The 27,473-nt window shown below is 33.1% G+C and overlaps 2 protein-coding genes across 2 annotated transcripts in view; both read left to right on the forward strand.

The window, feature by feature from the left end:
• LOC127712920 (acid-sensing ion channel 4-A-like) overlaps window positions 1-9,734 on the forward strand; it is a 29,067-nt gene extending 19,333 nt beyond the window's left edge. The window contains exons 9-11 of the mRNA XM_052219513.1: window positions 7,070-7,177; window positions 8,104-8,179; window positions 9,398-9,734. Of these exons, the coding sequence (XP_052075473.1) occupies window positions 7,070-7,177; window positions 8,104-8,179; window positions 9,398-9,559 (346 nt within the window). The 3' untranslated portion in view covers window positions 9,560-9,734. The remainder of the gene's footprint in view (window positions 1-7,069; window positions 7,178-8,103; window positions 8,180-9,397) is intronic.
• An 8,920-nt stretch (window positions 9,735-18,654) lies between these two features.
• LOC127712252 (degenerin-like protein asic-2) overlaps window positions 18,655-27,473 on the forward strand; it is a 29,045-nt gene continuing 20,226 nt past the window's right edge. Inside the window, exons 1-3 of the mRNA XM_052218581.1 lie at window positions 18,655-18,896; window positions 25,387-25,570; window positions 26,988-27,024. Coding sequence (XP_052074541.1) covers window positions 18,727-18,896; window positions 25,387-25,570; window positions 26,988-27,024 — 391 coding nt within the window. The 5' untranslated portion in view covers window positions 18,655-18,726. The remainder of the gene's footprint in view (window positions 18,897-25,386; window positions 25,571-26,987; window positions 27,025-27,473) is intronic.

Genomic DNA, 27,473 nt, shown 5'->3' on the forward strand with positions numbered 1-27,473 from the left:
TATTTCATTCCATAGACTATTTGCCAGTCAATAGTTTCAAAGACTAGTATTACCCCGGTCAATAGTTTTATAAACATATTTCCAATACTTTTTCATACTAATTTTTCATTGGACAACTATGACGTCATTGACTATTCTACTGGGATTTGTGCTTGGCAACGTTATAATCTGTATATGTCTGTTGTTGTAATTTCAAATTAATATATTACTTACCAGAAGCATTCAAAAAAGAAAAAGAAAATCTACGCGACATATTTTAAGAACTAAAACATAACAAATGTATGGTATGGGACTGTCGGCGTCTTTATAATCTGGGATTGCTTTATTGTACGGTAATATATTTTAGCTAGCGTTTATATATGCACGGGAATTTTTACACAAGGATTCCTGGTCTTCATTACAGCAAATAAAATATTGACAAATACCACACGGGCAAAAAAAACCTGATAGTTCATCTTGTGCATGTTTATGTGACTATTTGTTTTTTTCCAAGTGGTGTATGTAAACTTTTTAGAAAGTTGTTTTGTTCGGTATAAAAAAACACTTAATGACTGGTTATGAGGGTAATAGCAAGTTTGTTGTCCATTTGATACTAACTATTGCCCTCGGCTTCGCCTCGAGCAATAGTTGGTATCTTAGGGACAACAAACTTGCTATTACCCTCATAACCAGTCAATAGGTGTATATTATTATACCTTGTAAATGTTGTAAATAACTGAATGATGAATACTACTTTTTCTTGATTGTAAATTGACCCCAACTTAACGAAGTAAGGGCTTACGGTCATAATTCTTTAAAGTACGACTCAGAATGTGCAAATGTGAGGTCCATGTCAATCAAAAGTAACATGTGGAACAGGATCTGCTTACCTTTCCGGAGCACCTGAGATCACCCCAAGTTTTGGTGGGGTTAGTGTTGCTCGGTTTTATATTTTGTGTTTTGTGTACTGCTGTTTGTCTGTTGGATTTTTTTTTGTCATGGCGTTGTCAGTTCATTTTCGACTAATGAGTTGGAATGTCCCTTTGGTATCTTTCGCCTCTCTTTTACCCTATAAAGGTCACTAGATATGTTAAGTGTTTATTTTGCTCGATTTAACTGTGTAATATTCGAATTTACAATAGTTACACTCTTAGAATCTAAAATAATTTATTCATTTTGAATATTTGTATTAAATATATTTTATTTCAGGACTCGAATTATTGCTAGATGTGCACCAAAATGATTATATACCATTCGTCACAGCAACTGCAGGAGTCAGGTTGGCTATTCACAGTTCACAATACAAAGCACAACTAAAAAGCGAAGGGATTTCTGTGTCAACAAAGTTTGAGACCAATGTAGCTTTGAGGCAAGAAAGGTTTATTCGATACGCAGGTTCTGAAGAAATATGCGACTCAAATAACACGTATTCAAGTGTACTGGTAAGTTAATATGATGGCAATGCTGTTTTTAAAAAGCCGAGGCATTGAATTAATTCATTATTTTAAATTGTGTGCAAAACAAGGTAGAAAAGACCTAAGGGAACCGAATGAACTTAAAAAGGGCCGATACTGGGTGCGTCTAGAGAACTAGAGCAAGCATCTCCTGCTCTGTATGTATTGACCGCCATGCAAATCAACGCTCAGTCAAAATGTCACGAATGGGCAAAATACAACAATCGGCATTTACAAAGCAGACGAAAAATCTAAGACCCCGAAAATATGTCGTTAAAAGAGTTAAGGCACAGATATATCGTATCGGTCAATCAAATCGTGATGGTGACAGTAAAATTTATGAAGTGTAGATTTCAGTCGTTCTTCCATTTAACCCTTCGTGTCAGGAGCACACACACACCCCTTACTCATGTTAATGACGTCCCCGTGGTTTGTGATCATGCAGGAGTGTAACTAGTCAAGTGCGATATTTGAATCGACATACGAAGGGACAGAGGGCATGCTACTGCTGAAAATTTGAAGATGTCAACTGGAACACGCTAAAATGAGAAGCGACAACCATTTCGCATGCAAGCGTATATTAAGTTCCGCTACTTTATGTAATTATAATACAAATTATCGGCTTCCAAAATGTTTAATACACCGAATGTATCGCAAATCTCGACATATTAAAAGCGATTGATAGAATTAAAACACCAAAAATTAAAAACTGTATATGTTTAGACGCTTCCGTTATTTTTTGCGTGTTCGTCTTCGTGTTTTCGCTTTTTCTAATGAATATTGATTTACAAAGGCAAATCTGGCCTCCATAATTTTAAGTCTTCGCTTAAGTTAATATTAGGACGTTTGTACCACAAACACATACCTTGTTGTAATAGCGAAAAGTTTTGCTTCTATATGGTTAAGATGTAAGTATGTTTGTGCGCAGAATCGCGTTATTGATTGCTATAGGAACGCTGTGATTATTATAGAAATTCATTTCCATCTTTTAAAAAAAACTATGAGGGTAGAAAAACCTTAGTGTTTTGAATATTAGTGCATCGACCCAATGGTTGTAAAAAAATTATCAAAGATACCACCAGGCTTATAATTTGCTACGTCAGACGTGAGTGTCGTCTGCATGAGACCCAACAGTGGCGTTCGAATCAAAACAGTTTCAGATAAAGACTTGAAGAGCATTAATAACCGAAAATTCCAAACATTTGTGCCAAATACGGCTAAGGCAATCTATACTTTGGGGTAGAAAACCTTAGTGTTTTGAATATTTCAACATTTTTGTAAACAGTTTGTTTACATAAAATAGATATATTAATGATAACTCATATCAGCACAAAGCTGCTGACTACTGGGCTGGTGATACTCTCGGGGACGTAATGTCCACCAGAAGATTTAATATGAGAGGAATTATCAACAAATTATAAAAAGCAAAGAATTCTATCATTTCCTCAATGTAAAAAACACAGGCACTTGTCCCTGAAAAAAAACCCTATATAAAGTATGTTGGTAATCATTTTTTTCAGAGACAATTGCCTGTGTAAAAAACGTTAACAAAAAAACATTAAAAACTGACCACCAAAATCTTTGGACGCTCTGATTGGTCCGATCTTAAATTTAAATTCACCATGGTTACACTTTGAATATGGAAGTTGATTTTTTTATTGGTTCATTCGATAATAAAAGGTAACTGGCATGATTTTGGTATTTAATTACAGCCCTGCATGGAACGGTGCACTGGTATAGCAGTCAGAAAAGATTGCAAATGTCTGAGTAGTTATGACTTCTTATCTTTATCCGTTACGAACATGTGCAAAACAACATTAGGTAAGATTAACTTTAGCCGTTACGAACATGTGAAAAACAACATCAGGTAAGATTAACTTTAGCCGTTACGAACATGTGAAAAACAACATCAGGTAAGATTAACTTTAGCCGTTACGAACATGTGCAAAACAACATCGTGTAAGATTAACTTTAGCCGTTACGAACATGTGCAAAACAGCATCAGGAAGGTGAACTAGCAGTTTCATTCATTTAAGGCAGCTATAGACGCTCTGAACTAAGGTAATAATGTTTACAACAAGATATAATCAGATCTTTAACTCTGCCCCGCCTTACAGCTTGTTTGTGGTGAGATGGAGAAGTTGAAATCATCCCTTCTAAAATTTTACGGACGTCATCACGAGTTGGTTGATCGTTTTGGAATTTCTGTTTCATAGATGACGACAGATAATAGATATGCTTCAAATTTCGTCACCACAACAACGTCCTCTTGCAAGTTTAGGTTTATTTTCGATTTTTGAGTTTGAATTTTCCTTTGGTATCTTTCGACTCTCTTTTACACGCACGACAAAACGCTACATCTAAAAAGTAGGAATAAGTCTTAAAGTAATTTTATTGAAATAAAGACCAAACTTTGTTTTATCTTCAATTACAGGATGAACATATTATTATATAACAAATAAAACTGACAAGTACGAACAATACAATACAAATAGTTTTACCTACGTCTCACCATAAATATTATAAAAAATAACATAATACATCAATACATCAAGTAATATAAAATAGTAATACTATTCTAAAACGCATTATAAAAGACTGGATTTAAAGATATGTATCAATATACAGCTATGAACAGTGATTACAATTATACAATGAACAACAGAAATTGTGAGGCTGATGCGTTTAAAGAAAAATCTAGTTATCTCCCTTAGAACATTAATACATTTAAACATTAAACATATCGGAGCCCTTGTGGGACATACAGATACATACATGTTATCAGAATATAATGATCCAAATAGAGATAGCAATAACATGTTCTGGAACATATGAATGGAAAAGTATTCAAAATAAGTACACAATAACATTCCTATCTATTAGTAATGTTATGTGTTTTGTTTTAAAGACTGATTGAAAATCGAAATAGCAAATAAAAAGTAAACATTAAAAGCATAGAAAAAAACTATTGAAAAACAATTACTTTGCGAGTATGATAAAATTGCAAAAAAATATCCTTGTGAAATTTTTAAGAGGATAGTCGGGGACAAGAAAAAAACTCGACAATAAAACCTCGCAAACAGGTGAAATTCCGAAATTTGAACTCCGCGAAAATAAACACAGTAACGAATTCTCAATGGTATTTTCAAACTCTGTGTAAGATTCCTGCGCATTATTGTTTTAATTTGTAGAGATACAGTGTATGGTGGTAACAGAAGCATTATCAGGAAGTGAATTAAATTGTAAATGCAAAATGCCATGCAGGTACGTCGGTGTCAACTTATACGAGGGTCTGGATGGGGGGTCCTTCATTTATGTATTCTTTAATTTTTTAAGCCATTTTCTCTATTTTTTATATTTCAGCACCCAATTGTTCTCTATCCTCTACGTTTTTGCCATTTTTTCTGTATTGGTCCATTATTCTCTATTCTGTAAACCCCGTCTATAGTCCCTCTTATATTCTAATATCAATTTCATAACGTTGTTCAGTCCTGTCTGCTAGAACTGTTTCGCTGTAGATTATATTAGAATATGGCATCGATTAGCTACAGTTTCAATGACAAATTGTTAATACTATAGTTTTGCTTGCAAACTATAGCCAATGCCTGTGTAAAAACTCATCAAAGATGCCAGTCTTTAAATTCATACAAATTTTTAGGTACGATTATCATACTCAATACTCAGAAATAATCCAGTCAAAATGATGGTTTTTGTGTTTTGAGCACAACATTCGTACTCTGGTGTACTGAGAAAAGTTTTATGACGAAAAAGCCAGGCTTATAATTTGAATCGTCAGACGTGCGATTCGTTTACATAAGACTCATCAGTAGCAGTTGGAAGGCCAGATCAAGTACGAAGTTATAGAGTATTGAAAATCGAATATTAAAAAACGGCTATGGCAAACTATGGTCGGGGTAGAAAATATTTGTATCTGAGAGTAGTTAAGGGTAATTTTAACCCTTTTGAGTATGTTGACATTTTAATCTGTCGATGGGATTTCAACCCCAAACTACCATTTCTTATACACTTTTCTACTGTAAATGTGATTCATTTCTATAGCAACGCCCGTCATATCATTGTGCCTGTATAATCATTGCATTATTTGAAAATTCATATATTTTATTGCTTTAAACTTAGAAAACAATTATACTTGTTTTAGAAAACAGACATGTACATACACACCAAATAAAAAAACGGGCCTTCAAACAATGAGAAAAATCCCTTTCTGTATGTCGGCCATGAAAGGCCCCGACAGGAAAAATATGAAACAATTAAACTGAGAATACTAACGACCTAATTTATTACAAAACAATTATGACAAACATGAACTATCCACAAGCACTGTAGACACATGTGAGGGAGAAGAAGGGGTATCATCCCGAATGTCAGGGAAAATAAGCGCTGGATCCCGAATCCCCGAAAAAATAATCCACAGTGTATTTTTGTATTAAGATATAGAAGGATAGTTGTTAAATCCTTTTTTGTACTAGACCGACACACTGAGTTGGATAATTTCACAAGGTAACAGTCCGTAGGACACATTATTCAGCGTTCGAATCGACCAGTATTTGCTCTTATTCCTATACACCGCGTGCTTCTCGGAGAAGCAACAAATCCAATCATCAAGTGTTTGATTTGACCCGGTTAGAGTTCAACCCCACGGCCTCCAGCACTCGAGACAAGTACGCTAACACGAGACCACTTAGGCAGTCATTCCTATAAAAGTAAGTTTCAGGAACAACTTGTTCAAATTATTCGACTGTCGGACAACTGAAACGTATTTCAAAAATCAGGTTAACGTCACAAGACAGAAACCAAAAAAATGTTAAACGAACGCAACTGGCGATAACTGGCGTAAAGCTGATGAACCTCAAAAAGTGGCAAACTTAATTATAGACAGGTGTCGAATTGTTTATCATTCTCTAGTACCGCTATAGATGAAAAAGAGTGGCCATTTTCCCCATTTTTGAAATTTCAACATATTTTGGATGCAAGATGTAACGTTGTACGATTGTTGTTGTATGCTTAACTTTCAGTGGCAAATATTTCATTCATTTTCCGAAAAAATAACACATCAATAAATGGAATGGCAAGGTTCCGAAAAATAGTACTATCAGGATGAAGGGTGAGAATTTGTACTGCATCTAAAAATTCGGTTCGATATGGGCCAGAATTTTTAGCTTGCAAAAGACTACCTACGGACCCAAGAAAGAATAGTTCCAAGGTTTCTTAAACGTGCAGAGCGTGACACTCTCTCTACACGAGGCATCGATTTAACGTCCCAAATCTGGACGTGGCTTCATATTTTATCAAAAACGGCGATACGAATGTCAAACTTAAACAAGGGTTTACTGCTAAGAGTTCTGTAAGATGTCCGTTTTTTCCAGTTTACAACAAAATACAAGAATACACAATTAATTACAGCGAAACCTGTTAAAACCGAACCTTTGGGACTTAAGATTTTGTTAGGTTTTAACAGATGTTCGGTTTTATCAGATTCACAACACATAAAATTTGATATGACTGGAATTAGGAACTTGTTTGGTTTAGAAAGGTTTTCGTTTTATGCAAGATTCGGTTCAGACAGGTTTCACTGTATTATCTAAGTAACATGTTAGTTGTATGTATCATTTCAGGCAAATATCATTCAAAAAGAATATTTTTATGACTCAATATCCAGCTGAGAACTATGCAGTGGTGTTAAACTCTGTTATGGAAACAAATGAATCAAGAGAGGCTATAAGGTATGGATTATGGCGAATAACAATAAGATTCACAAAATATATATATAAATATATATTTCCTTCCTATACAAGCTATGTCTCTAAGCATAATCTTCTCAATTTCCTTCAGGAATCATCAATTTAGTTGTACTTGAAAAGAAAAGAACTTGTTTTATTTGTTCCTTAACACTAGTATGTCGTACGTAGTTTTGAATCTGTGGTTGATAAATTTCAATTTTATTGAATACTATAGTTCGTGGTTAAGATTTACCAACATAATCCACAAAGTTAAGGACCCCACAAATAATAATTAAACCACAGTATTGTGGATTCATTATTATTTGTGGGATACCAAATTTCGTGGATTTTGTTGGTACAGGTGAACCATGAATTTGAATGTTTAACGAAATAAAAATGTTCTAAAGACTCGTTTGAAGACTTTGGCAAAACTACGAAATCAAGTATCCATGAAAATGTAAGTTTTCCTCAATCCACAAAAATGGATACCTACCAAAAATAATGAATCCATAGTATGTTTACACTTCCTATGTAAACAAGACTTAAGGGGTACAGAACACATAAGGGAGTTAACTCTTTAAAAATCAGCTGAACGTTTTAATCACATACTATTAGTAAAGAGAAATCAAGCTTGTCAATGATCAAAATTAATGTTTATCAAACTGCTATGTGTCCAATTCCTGTAAATTGTATGGTTCAAATTTCTTGAAAATTTACATTTTTGTCAACAGGTGAAATTAGATATTTTGTTCAAATTTTATGAAAATTAAACGAGCCAAATCTATTTTAGTCAAAGTGTTGGGTATTCCCTTATAAACTGGCTCTTTTTGAAGGATATACGAGAATGAGTTTCTGTAACTCCATCTTACAGAAATAGGCATACAATTAACAAATGCATGATATTTATCCAAGTAACGTTATATTTTCAGTGACAGTTTGGCTTATGTTAAGATATTTTTCTCTTCGTTGGTAGAAGATGTTATAAAAGAGGAACTTGCATATACAGTAAGTTTTAATAAAATAGTGAGGTAATTTAAATTAAGAATTGCCTACTTTCTGAAGCTCCTAAATTCTCTATCGGTTTCTTGTGAGGTAGAATTGCCCAATTTGATGTTTTTCTGTGTGATGGTTTGTAGACTACGGATTTTCCTTTTTTTATATGTCTTTGTCCGTGCGTACACTTGTAAGTCCGTCCACTAAAGGGTATTCTGTTTGGTCAAACAACTTGTGTTAACAGTTTTTAAAAAATAAAAAAAAACCAGATTAGATTTTCGTTAGCTATCCAATAAAACGGCAACCGTTTCAAAGCTAGATTGGATTATTTATTTGAGAAATATTTGTATTAAATTAAATATAACAATTATTTATTACTGTAACGTGTCACTGTATATATTGGCAGGATGATTTTGCTAACCAGGTGTATATTTGAATTTTTTTCCACAATCAGCCCTATCTCTATTATGAAACATGCAAAGGCAACCCCTGTGTCTGAATACACAGGGTACATGCAGGCGAACATAAATAGCTAACCTATTAAAATTCCGCGTACGTCTTGCGTCTTTGCGGGAATCGTGAAGTGCAAACGCAAAAAAATGCCTTCTTTGAGCTGTTAACGCGGGAACAAGAATGTCTAAAATCAGTTCAATCGCGTCGAATTAGAAGATTGTAGGTTTCATATTCATAACACGTTAACATACATTCGTACGGAATATATTGGTAATATTTGTCGCTGGACGTAAAGCCTTATGAACGACAATATCAAATACTTATTTGTTGTTATTAGTCTAATTTAGTATTTATAGACACCCAATGATTGTACTGCAAGCCTTAGTTAAAACTAATTAAATAAAATGACTTATCTGATGGTCACCACCCATTTGTTATTAATATGGTCGTGTTGCTCAGCGTCATTTTTACAGTGTAGTGTCATGAGGATCGAGTTTGTTTTTGCGTCTTTTTCTTTTGATCTTGTCTACCTTTTTTGACGTTTGGTGTGTAATTGTCCCCTTGAAATCTCATATTATAATGTATGTAAAAACGTATCTAATAACCAGTCAGTTTAAAAACAGACACACACACACACAAATAAACAAACCGTTCATATAATTTCAGTTCCAATTATTTTCATTATTTCAATACAACAAACAAGCTTAGAAAACAGCGTAATTTGTTCAAACCAATTAATTCACATGAAATATTCAGATTTTGGTGTTTTTTTTTCAGGATGAGAATTTTGTAAGTGATATTGGAGGACAACTAGGTTTATGGGCAGGATTCTCTGTTCTCAGTCTAGCAGAACTCTTAGAACTGGTTGTCATCTTATTCCATGCTTGTTGTTCACGCAAGAAAGCAGAGGTTCATGCCGAATACAAAGACAAAGAATAATTAACCGTTTCAGAACCTAAGGTATTCTGGGTAATATTTGGCCAAAATGTGATATTGGTTAACAATGCCAACCAACCAATGACTTTAATTTTTTTTTTTAATTTTTGGCGGCAAGCAATAAAATTATCCACAATCCCTCTGATTCTTAACCAGATGTTTTAATTATGTTTTAATTTAATTTATGTAATTATTTGTTGTGTGTTCACAAACAGAGAGTTGTACAAAATGTCTAATTTATTAGAAAATAATAAAATTTGTGTTTTTTAAAGTTGTTTTTCTTCGAATTTGGGTATTTGGTTGACCCTGGAATCGTCTCCCCCTGAAAGTGGGATAAAGGTCAAATACAACCTATGAGGTGCACTACCACGACCTCTTCTATCTCTGCTTGAAACAGTAACTATTAATTGATAATACTGCAAGTAAAAAATACAGTAATTGAAACAATATTTTTCTTGAGCATTGAAACGACTGTGGATAACGAACGCTTCCTGTCTCTTAAGACCAGCCAATTACATCAGCCATCCATCATGTGGGAATGTATTTTTAAAGGTTTTTCGTTAGGTTATTTTGATTATTTCTTATTCATTCCAGGTCCCAACTTCATCAGGCAAAGTTGACCTAAGCTGAATTTTGCAATTGTTTTCAGTTCCCTTTTGGTCTTATAGCTCATAATGTTTCCATGTATTTATACATCCCTGATTTTCATATGTTTGAATTTTGAGCGTTCCAAATGAAGGTAAATTCAGATAAGCACTTTGGACGAACGAACTTTATAAATTGTTATTTTCGTTTCTACTTAATTCAATTTCAATTCTAATTTGGCTGCTGTGTCCCAATTATAGTCAGACTAACCTATTCGGTCTGTTTGTGTTGCTCACCAAATTTTGTCAATATAACGGAACTATAAACAACTGTCATACAAGTGGGAGGTTAGGCTAGCTATAAAACCAGGTTTAATTCAATATTTTCGTTGAAAAATGTGAGTACCATGTCAGTAACATGCCAATTGTATCTATTCGTTTCGTTGGTTGATAAAGTCTAACGTTTACAACTATCGGTCACTGTACGGCCTTTAACGATGAGCAAAATCAATACCGCATAATCAGCGGTCTGTTTAAGGTTTGTTTTAAAATTTTCTATTATTGCCACGTGATAACTGAATGATTTTCCTAGTGAATTATCATGACTGTGGATAACACTGTATGTGTCTGCCTACCAGCCAATAACATCAGCCATCATGTGGGAATGAATACTTTTTAATGCTTATACTAGTATTCGTTATGGTGATTTTACGAAAATATTGTATTAACACGTAACCCTAAGTATTGAATGCTTCTTTTTGTAATTTAATACGGTTGTAAAAGCGTTTGATCGTGTGCCATTTAAGTAAAAATCGCTTCCGGGCTTCATACAAAATGTGTAATGGTCATTTTTTTCTTTCTTCATAAACAACCTGCAATCCTAGGTGAAATTTGAAATAGAATATAACGTCACAGTACCCAAACTGCACCTATTCAACAAAAGTAGCTGTGGAAATCTTACAAGTTTTCTTTGAGACTAAACAATTGGTATTTTTATGATTTGACATTATACACGTCTTTCAACATAGGTAAATATAATTAAATATACACAAAACGACAGTATATATCAACAGATGAAGCATTCCCTGGAAAAAGTAAATCTTCGAAAACGTCGCTATGCGACGTTCTCAAAATGTCATCTTTTAAAAATGAGAAAATTAAACATGTTACAAGCATCCATTTCTTAAAAAAATCATAGTAAGCATGGAATAATGTCAAATTGTTCAAAATATTTGAAGAAATAAAACAAAACATCTGTTATTCGATTTTTAAGGATGTGAATTTAAACATAGATGCAGTTTGGGTACTCCTCATTACAGAATCATGGATCGTTTGAAGGTCGGTTCAAACCCATTTTTCTATGATTCAATATGGATTCAAAATTAAATTGGTGTAACTATATAGTAAATAAGGATACGTCTACAAAATAAACACAGAATGGAAACTTTTGTCTAGATCATAAAAAAAAAGTAGCTGAAAAAACTGTCAAAATAGGTGCAATTTGGGTACCCTCACGTTAAACATAATCGGTCATTGTCACAACAGTTTCCCATTACCGGAAAATAATACCATTTCAACAACTTTAATTGCACGCGAAGTCTAGGATTAGTGAAATAGCATTAGTCGGAAAAAAACCACATTTAATTAAAAAAACAGAACTTCTGAAATAACACAAATGCCTGTGTAACTGTTTAAGTTCTTCTTCTTTCATATACTTCCCACATTCACCATATTTTCAATAGTCTGGCAAAACATTATTGTGTATATGGTTATTTAGTGGTGTTGGTCACTTGAGACTTGAATATCTCAAGTGACTTTACTGTGGCGTTATCCGGATGCATTTTGTCCGGTCCTTGACGGTGTTTACTTTGTCTACGGCTTCCAATCTTTAGCAATTTTGTAACACATGTCATGCTTCTTTATTACGCCTCGTTGTAAGTTTTTTTCTGAATTTTTATTATTTTTTTATGGAATACCTTGAATACTGTTAAAAATATATATTTCTGTTTCCCTACAAGTTTGTATTAATTGTTGTACATTTTGTACATAGGGAATTTATGATTTTTGTTACATCATGATTAAATTGTTGATAATTCTAATTGTTATTATGCCAAATGCCAATGCCCTCTTACAGATGTAAATAAATGTAAAGTATAATTACAAATCAGCAAAATTCAAAATTAATTGTTAACTTAAATATATTATATCCTTCGGTCTTAAACTGACAGTTGTCTCAAAATATCTCCTTTTTTAATTATGAAGAAATATTAAATGTGATGTCTAAAGCTCAAGGACTAAAATGCTGATAAGTGGTAACTTATTTACATATATATACAACCATAGTAAATCCAGTTTAATTTTCATACAAATAGCTATGTAAAGCTGGGTTTTTCTCTGACATTGTTCTCTCATTTAAGGCAATATAAATTCAGATTTAAATCCAAGTCTTGATTTTTAATGTTTTAAAAACAAGGAAAGAATGACAGTACAACTTTAATTACTTCTGAGACTGCTAAAGCACAACATGACTGTTTTTAAATCTAAATCAAATAACAGCAAGTATGCTTTGGAAATCCATAGATTTTTGATTCAGCAGATAAGTACTTTGTCAGATAAAGAGGCTGCAGAAGTGGTTCAAGGGATGTTTGTCAACACAACTGGAAAACCAGATGGATATATCCCAGCTGATCTCCAAATGGAATATGTGGTGAAAACAATACAAAAAACAATATAAAACATATGTACTCAAACAAGTCGGAACAAAACATTGCTAATCATACCAAGGCTTTATCAGGTATAAGGGATATAGCAGAACATTTTGACAGTGTAACTGATGTAACAGTAAGGTGCAAAAAGCATAAACGAAAGGACACTGCAGGTGATGAACTTCTGATGATTAGTGATCTGAGAAAACTAAGACCATTTAACTTTCAGCCAGGAAGATGCCATTTAGCATTCCCAGATATAAAAAAATCTGTTGTTGAACATTTGCCAACTGGTCACTACCATAGTTGGATCAAAACTCGTATTGTAACAAATGCAAATGATCTTGGTGACTAACTTCCAATTACTTGTGATTGAATAGTATATCATCTGTATCATGTCACTTTATGTGTTTGAATGAGGCCACATAAAGTCAATCCTGTAAATAGTGCTAATTTCGTATCATGATTTACATGAATAAGCTAAAATCTTGTAATTACATGTATTTTTGGTTAATTTTCATAATGTTAATAGTGCTAATTATGTTCATATCATGATTTATAGTCCAAAACTTTTATCACATGTATTTGGTTATCATTGCCAGTCCATTTGAAGTTAATCATGTAAATAGTGCTTATCACATTATTAAAATTAATATAATTTTTTAGTGATCAAAAGCTTTGAAAACATATATTTGACTTTTTTTACCATGTGAACGAAATTCATGTAAATATATGTAGTGCTTATCTGTTATCATAATTTAGTTGAAAGCATGTATTTGGTTTTTTTTTTAAATAGTGCTGATCACATTATCATGTGTACATTTATTATGACTTTGTCAGAAGTTTTTATCACATACTTTTGGATATTTTTATGACATGTATCATGTATATTTGTGAAGCAAATCCTGAAAATAGTGCTATTATATATATTAATCTGATATCTTTAATATATCTTTAATCACATGTATTTTGGTTATTGTTTACCATATGAAGTCAACCCTTTATATAGTGCTTACTTGAATCATGATTTAGTCAAAAACTTTTATCACATGTATTTTGGTTAATGTTTACCATATGAAGTCAACCCTGTTTATAGTGCTTACTTGAATCATGATTTAGTCAAAAACTTTTATCACATGTATTTTGGTTAATGTTTACCATATGAGGTCAACCCTGTATATAGTGCCTACTTGAATCATGATTTAGTCAAAAACTTTTATCACATGTATTTTGGTTAATGTTTACCATATGAAGTCAACCCTGTATATAGTGCTTACTTAAATCATGATTTAGTCAAAAACTTTTATCATATGTATTTTGGTTAATGTTTACCATATGAGGTCAACCCTGTATATAGTGCTTATAATTACTTGAATCATGATTTAGTCAAAAACTTTTATCACATGTATTTTGGTTAATGTTTACCATATGAAGTCAATCCTGTATATAGTGCTTACTTGAATCATGATTTAGTCAAAAACTTTTATCATATGTATTTTGGTTAATGTTTACCATATGAAGTCAACCCTGTATATAGTGCTTACTTGAATCATGATTTAGTCAAAAACTTTTATCATATGTGTATTTTGGTTTATTTTTGCCATATGAAGTCAACCCTGTATATAGTGCTTACTTGAATCATGATTTAGTCAAAAACTTTTATCATATGTATTTTGGTTTATTTTTGCCATATGAAGTCAACCCTGTATATAGTGCTTACTTGAATCATGATTTAGTCAAAAACTTTTATCACATGTATTTTGGTTTATTTTTGCCATATGAAGTCAACCCTGTATATAGTGCTTACTTGAATCATGATTTAGTCAAAAACTTTTATCATATGTATTTTGGTTTATTTGTGCCATATGAAGTCAACTCTGTATATAGTGCTCACTTGAATCATGATTTAGTCAAAAACTTTTATCATATGTATTTTGGTTTATTTTTGCCATATGAAGTCAACCCTGTATATAGTGCTACTCCCATTAACATCTATTTTTATCACATGTACTTGAATTGGTTTAAAGGGTTATATTTGATCTGTAAATAATGAAATGTGAAGTTATGTTTGGAGACCAGTCTTACCAGGTGTATTTAGTGTCATGATGAAAGATTAAATTTCAGAAATTTATTTCTATCATGTAAATTGAGGCGATTTCTAAAATATCATATAAATTATTGTGTTTGTTAATGTTTGTGGTACTGGATACACTTATCTTGAATTGTTTGTGTAACTGTCTTGCTAAATATTAAAATTAAAAAATAAAGCTGTATATTTTAATTTTGTTTCACTTTGTATTGTGTTTGTGGTACATGTACGACAGTATATTATGGCCAATGGATCAAATGACAGGGATACTGTAAGCCTTCAACAATGAGGAAAACACTAATCTTGAATTGTTTGTGTAACTGTCTTGCTAAATATTAATATTGAAAAATAAAGCTGTATATTTTAATTTTGTTTCACTTTGTATTGTGTTTGTGGTACATGTACGACAGTATATTATGGCCAATGGATCAAATGACAGGGATACTGTAAGCCTTCAACAATGAGGAAAACAAGAATTAATACTGTATCTGCATTATAAAGTAACCTGGATAACAAAAGGTGAAACTTTTAAGAAACTCAGCTAGGTGTCACATTTCTTATGCTTCTGTTAGACATTGACAATAAAAAAGGTCAAGGGTTTCACTTTCTCAAACTGGTTACGACGTCTTAACACCTAATACATTGGGTGTTTTACTGATTGATACTGTTGTCTATAGCTATGGGAACCTGATTTATTCATAATTTGTAATTGGCTGTGAACTGGCCTCCAAGAACTGTGAGCACTCTTTTATCTCAAATACTATAAGCCATAAGTGAACTATATTTGGTGTATGGTATGATTGTAAGGTATACATGTCCGCTTGGCAGGTTTCATATGACCTTGACCTCAATTCCTTGGTTCATTGGACGAGGTTTTTTTGTGGTTTGGTCAATTTCTCAGCTGCTATATATAAGCAATAGGACCACTAAATTCCGTGTATGGAATATTTCTAGTGTGTTCATGTCTGTCTGGCCGGTTTCATTTGACCTTGACCTCATTTTCATGGTTCATTGATTAATGTTATGATTTTGTGGTTTTATCTGATTCTCATGTACTGTAAATGATAACAAGAGTGCACACGCTGAAATGTCTCGCCTTCTTTACTAACCATTGATATTATGTTGATAGTCCAAAATATAAAGCTTTACTACAACTATCACATAAACTTAACTTGATCCAAGAAAATGAAGTCAAGGTCATATAAACCAAACGAGAAATACATGTACACCTTACAATCATTCAATACAATAAATATAGTTGACCTATTGCTTATAGTTTCTAAGAAACAGACTTAACAAAGAAAACTAAACATTGACCAATGAACCATGAAAATGAGGTCAAGGTCAGATGAACCATGCCAGGCAGACATGTACAGCTTATAATCCTTCCATACAACAAATATAGTTGACCTATTGCTGATAGTTTTAGAAAACAGATCAAAACACAAAAACTTAACACTGAGCAATGAACCGTGAAAATGAGGTCAAGGTCAAATAAAACCTACGAGACTGACATGTACATCATAAAATATTTCCATACACCAAATATAGTTGACCTATCGCATATAGTATTAGTATTATAAGACCAAAACTCAAAAACTTAACTTTGACCACTGAACCATGAAAATGAGGTCAAGGTCAGATGACACGTGCCAGTTGGACATATACACCTTTCAATCATTCCATACACCAAATATAGTAGACCTATTGCTTTTGTATCTGAGATATGGACTTGACCATCAAAAATTAACCTTGTTCACTGATCCATGAAATGAGGTCGAGGTCATGTAAAAACTGTCTGACGGGCATGAGAACCTTGCAAGGTACGCACATACCAAACATAGTTATCCTATTACTCATAATAAGAGAGGAATTAACATTACAAAAATTTTTACCTTTTTTTTCAAGTAGTCACTGAACCATGAAAATGAGGTAAGGACAATGGACATGTGACAGACGGAAACTTCGTAACATAAGGCATCTATATACAAAGTATGAAGCATCCAGGTCTTCCACCTTCTAAAATATAAAGCTTTTAAGAAGTTAGTTAACGCCACCGCCGCCGCCGCCGCTGCCGCCGGATCACTATCCCTATGTCGAGCTTTCTGTAACTAAAGTCGCAGGCTCGACAAAAACCACTTTTTAGTGTATAGAATGATTGTGTACATCATCTGTCTGCCATGGTTCTTCTGACCGAAACTTTATTTCCATGGATTATTGGTATAAATATATATATATGTTTATAAATTGTTGAAGGCCATGCTCACATCTATGGCATTGGAACTCAAGTGAAAAGTTTTGTCATTGGAAACCATATCCTTTATAGTAATCAAAGAATACGAAGAACACCAACCTGAACCAATATCTCATCCCGATACAACACATGTCTAATTTTTTCAAATAAAAAAATCTATTAACTGTGCATGATTTTATTCATCATCATGTTCATTGATTATTTACAAACTTTTATATTTCTCACAACAATTCATTGATTAACTATTCAACAACAATGTATTGAACCAAAGTTGTGAAACTTCATTTTCATTGTTCATTATATATATATAATTAATGCTAAAAGTTCTGAAAATAACATATTTTTTTTAAATAACAATCACTTCCCACAACCATTAGTGGGTCATAAAATTGGCAACAATACATTTGCTGAGGCTCTATTTCTCCATATTATGAACATGATTCACTATCAACGCAATATTTTCTGCATATACAATAGTCAAATGTGGATGTAAACTCAAGACTTGATCTTTGGTTTTAATGTCATGGAAGTTGTCGATGATAGTGTATACTGTAAGCAATCAGTGAGCGAGGACCCCAGGCTATCGTGCGCTAAATAGCCTTCGATATTAAAGTGAAGGACATAATGGTTTCAATTCAGCAGATTAATCAGTTTGAGCTTTCTTTTATAGATGACTGATTGAATGTTGGTGTTTCAAGCCTTGCATTAACTTTCAGCATTCTTTCACACGATATTTTTTTTGCTTGTATTTATCGATGATACATAGTTAGGTAATTTTCCTGGACTGATTGATATGTATCTTCTTCTACACGTCCGAAGCGTTTTTCTGTATTTACCTTAACCAGTAACGCTCAATCAAAATAAAATTAAAAAAAATTGAAAGCCTCCGTATTCAGATTTTTGGGGAAAATTCATATTTCAATTGATTCGGTATTGCAAGTCACATGTGGAGCAGGATCTGCTTACCCTTCCGGAGAACCTGAGATCAACTTCAGTTTTTGGTTGGGTTCGTGTTGCCAGTCTTTAGTTTTCTATGTTGTGTCTTTAGTTTTCTATGTTGTGTTATGTGTACTGTTGTTTGTCTGTTTGTCTTTTCTTTTTTAGCCATTGCGCTGTAAGTTTATTTTCAACTTATGAGTTTTAATGTCCCTTCGGTATCTTTCTCCTCTCTTCTTGAACAGATCAATTTCAGAATCTACTGACAGCTGTAACCATTCAAATCTTTGTTTGACTGAAATCGTTTCCCAGAGGATGTTATTTTATCAATAATTAAATATTGTATATGACAAATAGTTCAAAGCTACAAAGCCAATATAAATTTGTTGCAAATTTCATTGTTTACACGTCTAGAGATTGTCGATCGGAATCTATTGACGGACTGAGCTCTTTTTGGAAACTATTTTCTGTAGCTAATTGCGTCTGTGCGGGTTAAATTGAATTTAACATTAAAATTCCCGTATGTAGTACTGTATGCCTTATAAATTCGGAGTCAACTGCATTTAGTTTGCATTTCCGACCAACGACTTCGACATAGCAAGATGTTGGTCTCCAAGTTGAAAGCGTTTACTGGATATACGTCTATCCATGGTATTGGACGATTCGGAGATGCTAGTTATATCTTGCAGAAAATTTTCTGGACTTGTGTTTGTTTAGGATCGTTTTCAATGTGTGTTTTTCAGATATACCGCCTTATTGGTCAGTACACAAGGTAATTTTGTTTTATCAATCTTCAATTTGAGCTTCTGAATTTAATTCACTGAAAAGACCCGAGTATATCCCGAATATGAATATATTCCTGGGTTTTCATATCGTTTCTTGTATGAAATCTATCGTGCACTATATACAGTCTTCTGATTTGAAATTTTGAGCTGCTGATTTGAAATCATTATGTCCTTCGCTTTAATATCGATGCACGATAGATTTCATACGAGGAACGATATAAAAGACAAGGAATATATTCATATTCGGTGCATACTCGGGTTTTTTCGGTGAAAGTGCTTCTGTTCAATCTGATTAAAATACAGATCCTGTGTGTCCGAGCTATACTTACTAGGATCAGATCTTGACAATAAAAAATACTAATAAATACATGTATATGTTCTTTAAATATTAAGCTTAATTTTCTTTTGAACCACTATTATGAAACTTTTGTTAACCATATATATATTTATATACTTTGACATGCTTTGATACTATATCTGCCCTTGAATTTTTACTTGATAACATTTTTGTTCGCTTTGGAGATTCCGTATATCGTCAAGTTATCGGAATTCCAATGGGGACTAACTGTGCACCACTTATTGCGGACCTGTTTTTGTATTGTTATGAGTTACAATTTATGACTAAAATCAGCAAAGACCTATCGAAACAACATCTGATACAAAAATTTAACAATACTTTTAGATATTTGGATGATATATTGGCTCTCAATAATGACGACTTCAGTATGTATACTAAAGAAATTTATCCTGTTGAACTTACTTTAAATAAAGCTAATACTAACAATGACCACTGTCCTTTCCTCGATCTTGATATCTATATCATTAACGGGAAGCTTAATACAAAAAATTATGATAAAAGAGATGATTTTTCATTTCCTATCGTTAATTATCCATTTTTAGATGGTGACGTTCCCTTGTCACCATCTTATGGTGTTTATATATATATCTCAACTTGTACGATTCGCTCGTGTATGTAACAACGTATTAGATTTTAGCGAGAGAAATTTATGTATTACTGAAAAATTATTACACCAGGGTTTTCGATATCATAAACTAGTCAAAACGTTTACTAAATTTTATCATCGGTATAAGGACATCGTTCGTAAATATAACTCAACATGCAGACATCTTATACGTTCGGGTATTTCACATCCACTCTTTTATGGTAATATTCTTTACAAAGCACAAAAATGTCAGTATTCACCTCAAAAGCTAACAAAACCTTTAAACATACTTATTAAAAAGTGATATAGTTACGATACTGTTGTCAGGTCATTAAAGATTGCATATTTTGGCTTTAATATTGATTCACTTATAGGGTCTTTGCATCGGAATTAAACATATTTATTCTAAAACCAGTTGTTGGCATGACACGGGTTATGTTCTTCTCATATATTTTATGATGGTATAATACTAAACCCCTAACAGGAGGGATTGTGCCTGATATTCATATGATGTAGACATAATCTTTCAATCAGTTTAATTGAGGTCTGGAGCTGGCATGTTAGTAACTGCTAGTAGTCTGTTGTTATTTATGCATTATTGTCATTTTGTTTATTTTCTTTTGTTTCCTATTCTGACATCGGATTCGGACTTCTCTTAAACTGAGTTTTACTGTGCGAACTGTTGTGCGTTTGTTTTTTCTACATTGGCTAGAGGTATAGGGGGGGGGGGGGGTTGAGATCTCAAAAAACATGTTTAACCCCGCCGCATTTTTGCGCCTGTCCCAAGTCAGGAGCCTCTGGCCTTTGTTAGTCTTGTATCATTTTTAATTTTAGTTTCTTGTGTATAATTTGGAGTTTAGTATGGCGTCCATTATCACTGAACTAGTATACATATTTGTTGAGGGGCCAGCTGAAGGACGCATCCGGGTGCGGGAGTTTCTCGCTGCATTGAAGACCCATTGGTGGCCTTCGGCTGTTGTCTGCTCTATGGTCGGGTTGTTGTCTCTTTGACACATTCCCCATTTCCATTCTTAATTTTATTTGACCTATAATGGTTTACTTTTATAATTTTGACTTGGATGGAGAGTTGTCTCATTGGCACTCATACCACATCTTCTTATATCTATATAATAGTTTTTGCACCTTTTGTTTGCGGTATACCATCTTTTTCGCAAGTTTATTGTTTTTTGTTTGGTATTAAATTAATAGTTCAGATCCATTTTGTTACATCTGGTGATCCGTTTATTTGGCAATCGCCAATGGCAGTCAGCAGGGTTTAAGAACAACCGTTGTTCGACCTGCTAGTCAAATGCATTTTGTTAAAATATACTTTTTCACTTTTTTGGTCTTTTGAAAAATGTTGTTTGTGCTGTATTTAGACCCCTCTACCAAGAAATTTGTTTTGCATGCAAACGTATAAAAAATGCGGTTTTTATCCAACGCAATCATAGGTTTGAAAGTTGTTTTCAATTTAGACTTGTTTATATATATAATAGCATATATAAAATAGCCATAATATCTATGGTTTAACGATCAAGACTAAGTACATTCAAGAAGGTTGTAAGAGAAAGTCTCATAAAACTTCCTTGCTACATTGTACCTTAACCATTGTAATTGCAGCGTTCACTTGAGATAACCGAGGAGGGGAAGGTGCCTTTCAGTGGCGCAGCTAGGCCATTTTAAAGTGTACGCCCGAACCTCGGCAAGACCTGATAAGGCCCAGCGGGTCCAGGGCAGAGGGGTCTCTAGGATGCGAAGCCACGTAAGCTCAATTGTTATCGAGAAAGACATCTACTCCCTTTGCAGGGTCACCGAATTAAAAATATATGCGTTTATTTTTTTAAAAATAAATTAGGCATGGACCATTTGGCTTTCTGGGAGGGAAAGTGGGGGAGGGACTGGGTTTTTTTGAAAAAAAATAATCTGGCCTCTATTTTGACAAAAAAAAAAATAATCTGGCCTCTATTTTGACAAAAAAAAATAATCTGGCCTATTCAGTTGCTAAAAAAAATATTCTGGCTTCATCTTCAGCAAGTATGACATGTATGATGTATTTATAAACAAATTATTGCTTTGGATTGACTGAAAAAAAATTATTCTTCCTCGGTTTGCATGATAAAAAAAATCTGGCTTGATTTAAAAACCCCTCCCCCCAATCTTGATTGGCTGCTAAAAGTGGCTGCCAGCTTTAGTCTGGTTGTACAACCTCAAGTTTAGTGTAATTTTAAAATCTATAATTCAAAATCAAAAATTTAATCTTCAAAAAAGTTTTGTTGTCAATAGACAAAATCTCAGTTTTGTTGTCAATAGACAATACTGACTGCATATGGCAAATAGAATAAGGCGACAATATACTATACACAGAATTTAGAATGGGGAATGAGAATCCGGTCCAATATATCATGGATGAACTGAACACGTGCTTTGTAAAAAAGGGACGAAAGAGATACCAGACGGTTAAACTCATAGATCGAAAACAAACTGACAACGCCATGGCCAAAAATTAAAAAAAACAAACAGTTGACACAACATAGAAAACTAAAGACTAGGCAACACGAACCCTACCAAAAACTGGGGGTATCGCAGGTGCTCCAGAAGGGTAAGCAGATCCTGCTCCACATGTGGCATCCGTCGTGTTGCTTATGTTATTACAAATCCGGTAAGGGTTAGTATTCGCTACTCAACCACTGGCAACCAATTTGATTGAATTACAGATTATGTGTACACGCTGCGCTTACGAATATCTGACAACGCTCTGTTCAACGTTCAGTTTTAGAGACCTTTCGGAATCTTATTTTTTTGTCGTAATGATTACCCAATTTCAAAAAATTGAAGGCTTAAATTTCATTGGCTGATGTAATAATTGCCAGAATAGAAAGTAAAACGGACGTTGTCAGATCCTTTTAACTGAAGCGTGGACACATGATATGTGTCTTAATCAGATTGAGTGGCACCCAACATGTTACTCCAATCTCCGAAACAGCGGTGATGTTACTTTGCTAAATTATCACGCTAAGTCAACGTAGCAAGGAAGACGTTACCGCTGTTTCGGAGTTTTGTGTTGCTCAGGACAAGAAAAAATCGTTGTAAGATTCATTCAATTATAGTCATACACTAGGAAGTGAAATTAAACGTTATTGTGGCTATGACAAATAGAACATTCTTTATATTTCAGTTTTCGGTAAGTGCGTTTTTTATCTAATATCTGAAAAACTATAATAGATAGATGAAAACTTAAATGAGCAAAAATTATCAGCAAGACGAGATCTTTAAATAAGTTTGCAATCTTGAAATCATCTGACGACCCCTTATTGGAGTTATTACCCTTTGATAATGATTTTTACCATTTTATTGTACGTTATTTCTTAATATCTGAAAAAATATAATAGATAAATAGGATCTTAAATAAGTAAAATTGGTCAGTAATATTCGATCTACAAATGAGTCAAAAAGCCAAAATCGTCAGTTGAGTCCTTGTATGAGTTGTTGCTCTTTAATGAAGATTTTTACTAATATTTTACGTGTTTGCCTACTATCTTGAAAACCATAAAAGATAAATAGACACTTTAAATCGCAAAAATGATAAGACACATTTTGCTAATATCGTAGATTAATTTTAATAGGAATGATTGCCTTAGGGAGCTACCATTTGATTTTTATGGGGGGGGGGGGGGGGGGGCTAGGATGAAATTTAAAAAAAATAGGCAAGACAGGAGTATTGAGTAAAAAAAAAAGGCAGGATGAGATTATTTGCAAAAAAGAAAGGCAGGATGACAATTTATGTCAGGTTTTTTCAAAAACAAACTTCAAATGATTCAATGTCATCTCTGATGAACTGCATTTCAAATAGTCTAGTGGCGTATGATTTTGTGTCATGGATGGATACCCTATATCCTTTTTTTTTTCTATTAAACACCAACAATTAATTCAATAAATCACTTGATACTAAAAATAAAGTCTTTTGATTTAAAATTTTCAGCCCTCAAGAATCACTTCTACTGACGAGAACTAAATGTGAGAACTGTTTTTATTACTAACATCGATTCAAATGTCTGAAGTGCCCTAGACTATCATGTCAAACAAACTTTATTGCTTCGCATCACGGTGCGGAGTTATTACTTTCAGTCGATAAACACGCCATCTTGAAATAATTAAAATTAATTATGTGTATTTCAGTTCCGATCAACTGTCATTAATTCGTGTTCGTTTTATTATCATGCATATATTGCACACTAAAATTCAATATTGAAATATCAATTATTAATACGTGTTTATTTGCTTTGTTAATCTGCAATATGCACGATTTGTTTTGCTAAACAATGTTCCTATACAATGTTTACAAAAATGCATCATCTGTATTTTATAACTTCTGCCAATATTCTAAGCACACCTCCAGAGTCGTGTCTATTTGTAAATGTTTTAATTTTCAACAAGTAAAGTGAACAAAATTTAAAAAGCATGGGTGTATAACGCACACTCTTAAAGTAGAAAGACATCATTTTCACTGAAACTAAATAGATATTGCTGTTTCTTATTTATTTCAACTGTTGTAAAGTATCTTTTGGTTGTACAAGTCTTTCTTACTCCTTGGTTTTGATTGTTACTGTCTTCATCACTCGAAATCATGTTACTCTTAATCAACATACCTAAACATTCATATATATCTAAATAATTTATATACAGAACTAGCAATCAAAGTATCAAGTCAATGGCCAGTTGAAAGAACTAGACAAACCACACTCAACAAAAACACATTGACAACTAATCACTGAACAGCCAGTTTTAAATTTCAGAAAAGTTCATCTTAATATATATACAAAAATTGATTTTCCAAGATTAAGACATTTTATATCAATTAATAACTAAAAATATTTCCAATACTAAATCAACAACCACATTCACACATATTACCTTAAATTAGGATAGAGCGAAGCAGTCCACAGCTTTTTAGAAAGCTCAAACTTGTAATGTCTTAGCTATCGTTCGCTTTGTAATGTTGTCGTTTACGATCTATTGTTAAAAAGACGATTAACACAGATATATCATTTGCGAGGCTCTTGATTGGGTTTACAGATTGGAAAATAATGGGCAAAAAGTGCAGAATAATGAGCAACAAATAAATGTAAATAGTAAAGGAAAATTGGGCAAAAAATAAAGAACAGAGAATGATAGGCTGCTACAATATAAAGAATAGAGAATAATGGGCAAAAAATATAAAGAATAGAGGAAAAAATAGAGAATACAGGAATAAAGGACACCCACCCAGAACCTCATTTGCATGCCACTTTACATTATTTACTGTCATTACTTTATGTAGACTAAGCCGGCAAGAATATGAATCGCCCAACTAACGAATCTCTATTTTCATAGAACCTAGTTGGCGGCCGAGTAGTTAAGTGCGATCGTAACCATGGTAACGGTGAAGGTGATGTTGCGATTGATGCTTCAACAGCTTGAGTGCGAATTCCAAAGAGTTGTTTTAGTAAAAACTGTTATACGTGTATTTTTATTTATCTTAATTATTAATTTTCAGCGAGAGTGTAAACACACAAATATCAACTACTTACTCAAAGTTGGATTTTCCAAGTATTACATTTTGTAATTTAAATCCATTGAGTTATAACAAAGCAAAGAAAGTCACTGCGTTTTATCAGATCGTCAACGAAACAGCCAAGGCTTTAAAAGTAGATCCCTCGTTCTTCGATAATGCTATACAGGTATGACTCTATATACAAGTGTTTTATTGATATAAATAAGGTATGGTTCTATATACAAGTGTTGTAACGACCTACATGGGTATGATATTAAACAGGTATTTTGATGAGATAGAGGTATGATTCTAAACAGGTGTTTCAATGACATACATGTATGCATCTGTATAGGTCTTTTAATGACATACTGGTTGTTTTAATGACATACAGCTATGGTTTTTTGAAGATTTTTTTATGACATTCATTTATGATTCTTTACAGATGTTTTAGTGACATACATGTATGGACAGTATGGTTCTTCACAAGTATATAAATAAAATGACATACACGAATGATTCTTAACAGGTGTTTAAATGACATATAAGAATTATTCCTAACAGGTGTCTAACGATGTACATTTTATGATTCTAAACAAGTGTTCAATGATATACAGGAATTATTCCTAACAGGTGTTTTAATGACATACAGGTATGATTTTAAACAGGTGTTTAATGACATACTGGTAAGATTTTAAACAGGTGTGTAATGACAAAGGTATGATTTTAAACAGGTATTTCAATGAAATACAAGTATGATTCTTAACAGGTGTTTAGTGATGTACAGGTTATGACTCTGAAACAGGTCTTTCAATGACATACACGAATGATTCTAAACAGGTGTTTAATGACAGAGGTATGATTCTAAACAGGTGTTTTGATGAAATACAAGTATGATTCTTAACAAGTGTGTAATGATGTCCACTGAAACAGGTCTTTCAAATGACATACAGGAATGATTCTAAACAGGTGTTTTAATGACATACTGGTTTGATTCTAAACATGTGTTTTTATGAAATACAAGTTTCGGGTTTTATACAGGTGGTAAAATGACATACACGTGTATAAATCCTAACATATGTTCTATACAGGTGGTATAATGACATACATGTATGAATCCATACATACGTTACAGGTGGTATAATGGCATACATGTATGAATCCATACATATGTTCTATACAGGTGGTATAATGACATACATGTATGAATCCATACATATGTTCTAAAGGTATTCTTTGCGAATCCGCTTGAACAAATATTTAATCCTTTCTGTATAGAAAATGTTTGTAAAATTTGGTATTAACATCAACTATCCAACTTCCGAAGTAAGGTTGTCGGCTCTCCGAACTTTCCCGAAGCCAGTCGAGTTTATGAGCTTCGGTACTAGCTTGGAAGATGATCAGTTACCTTGTATTCCCTGCTTCAACTTTATAAACATAAAGTATAGATACATCAGCGAACAAATTTGCTTATGGAAAACCAAAATGTTATACTATATTGGCCATGCATGAAGTTTATATTATACTATGTTACCCATGCAGTTATTATTATACTATGTTGCCCATGCAGTTATTATTATATCATTGATTTCTATATTCTGTTTCAGCCAACTACATCTCAACACACTGAGACATACGCACCCGGTAAGGCTTTTCTCAAATTTTTACATAACGTCCTGAATTAAGTTATCCTCTTAAAAAAAGTTTAGTATTCTTAAGCCAAAAATGAAATTTGAATTGTTTGATGTTGACTACCTACCCACCTAAATAGCAGACTACCCGAACAAATTTATGACACAAATCGTTTCAAATTTTGTTTTAAAAGATTTATTCTTTCTCTAGTTCAACGTCGTTTTCTTGTCTACATCATGTAACTTAAGTTGTTGGCTAAAAAAATTCCATACCTACCTACCCAATCCTACAGGCATGGGTAGGCAACATCAAACAAAGAATTTTTTAAGGATGGCCTTATCATATATGTTTGATATAAAGTTATCATTGTATATAAGAAAAATCTTCAGGAGTTTGAAATACTGGTGACTGATTCTATCTGTATCATTGATCAAACAAAATGATTGATAAGTTTAACTAAG

Source organism: Mytilus californianus, unplaced genomic scaffold (genome assembly GCF_021869535.1).
Source record: "Mytilus californianus isolate M0D057914Y unplaced genomic scaffold, xbMytCali1.0.p SCAF_8, whole genome shotgun sequence".
Lineage (NCBI taxonomy): Eukaryota > Metazoa > Mollusca > Bivalvia > Mytilida > Mytilidae > Mytilus > Mytilus californianus.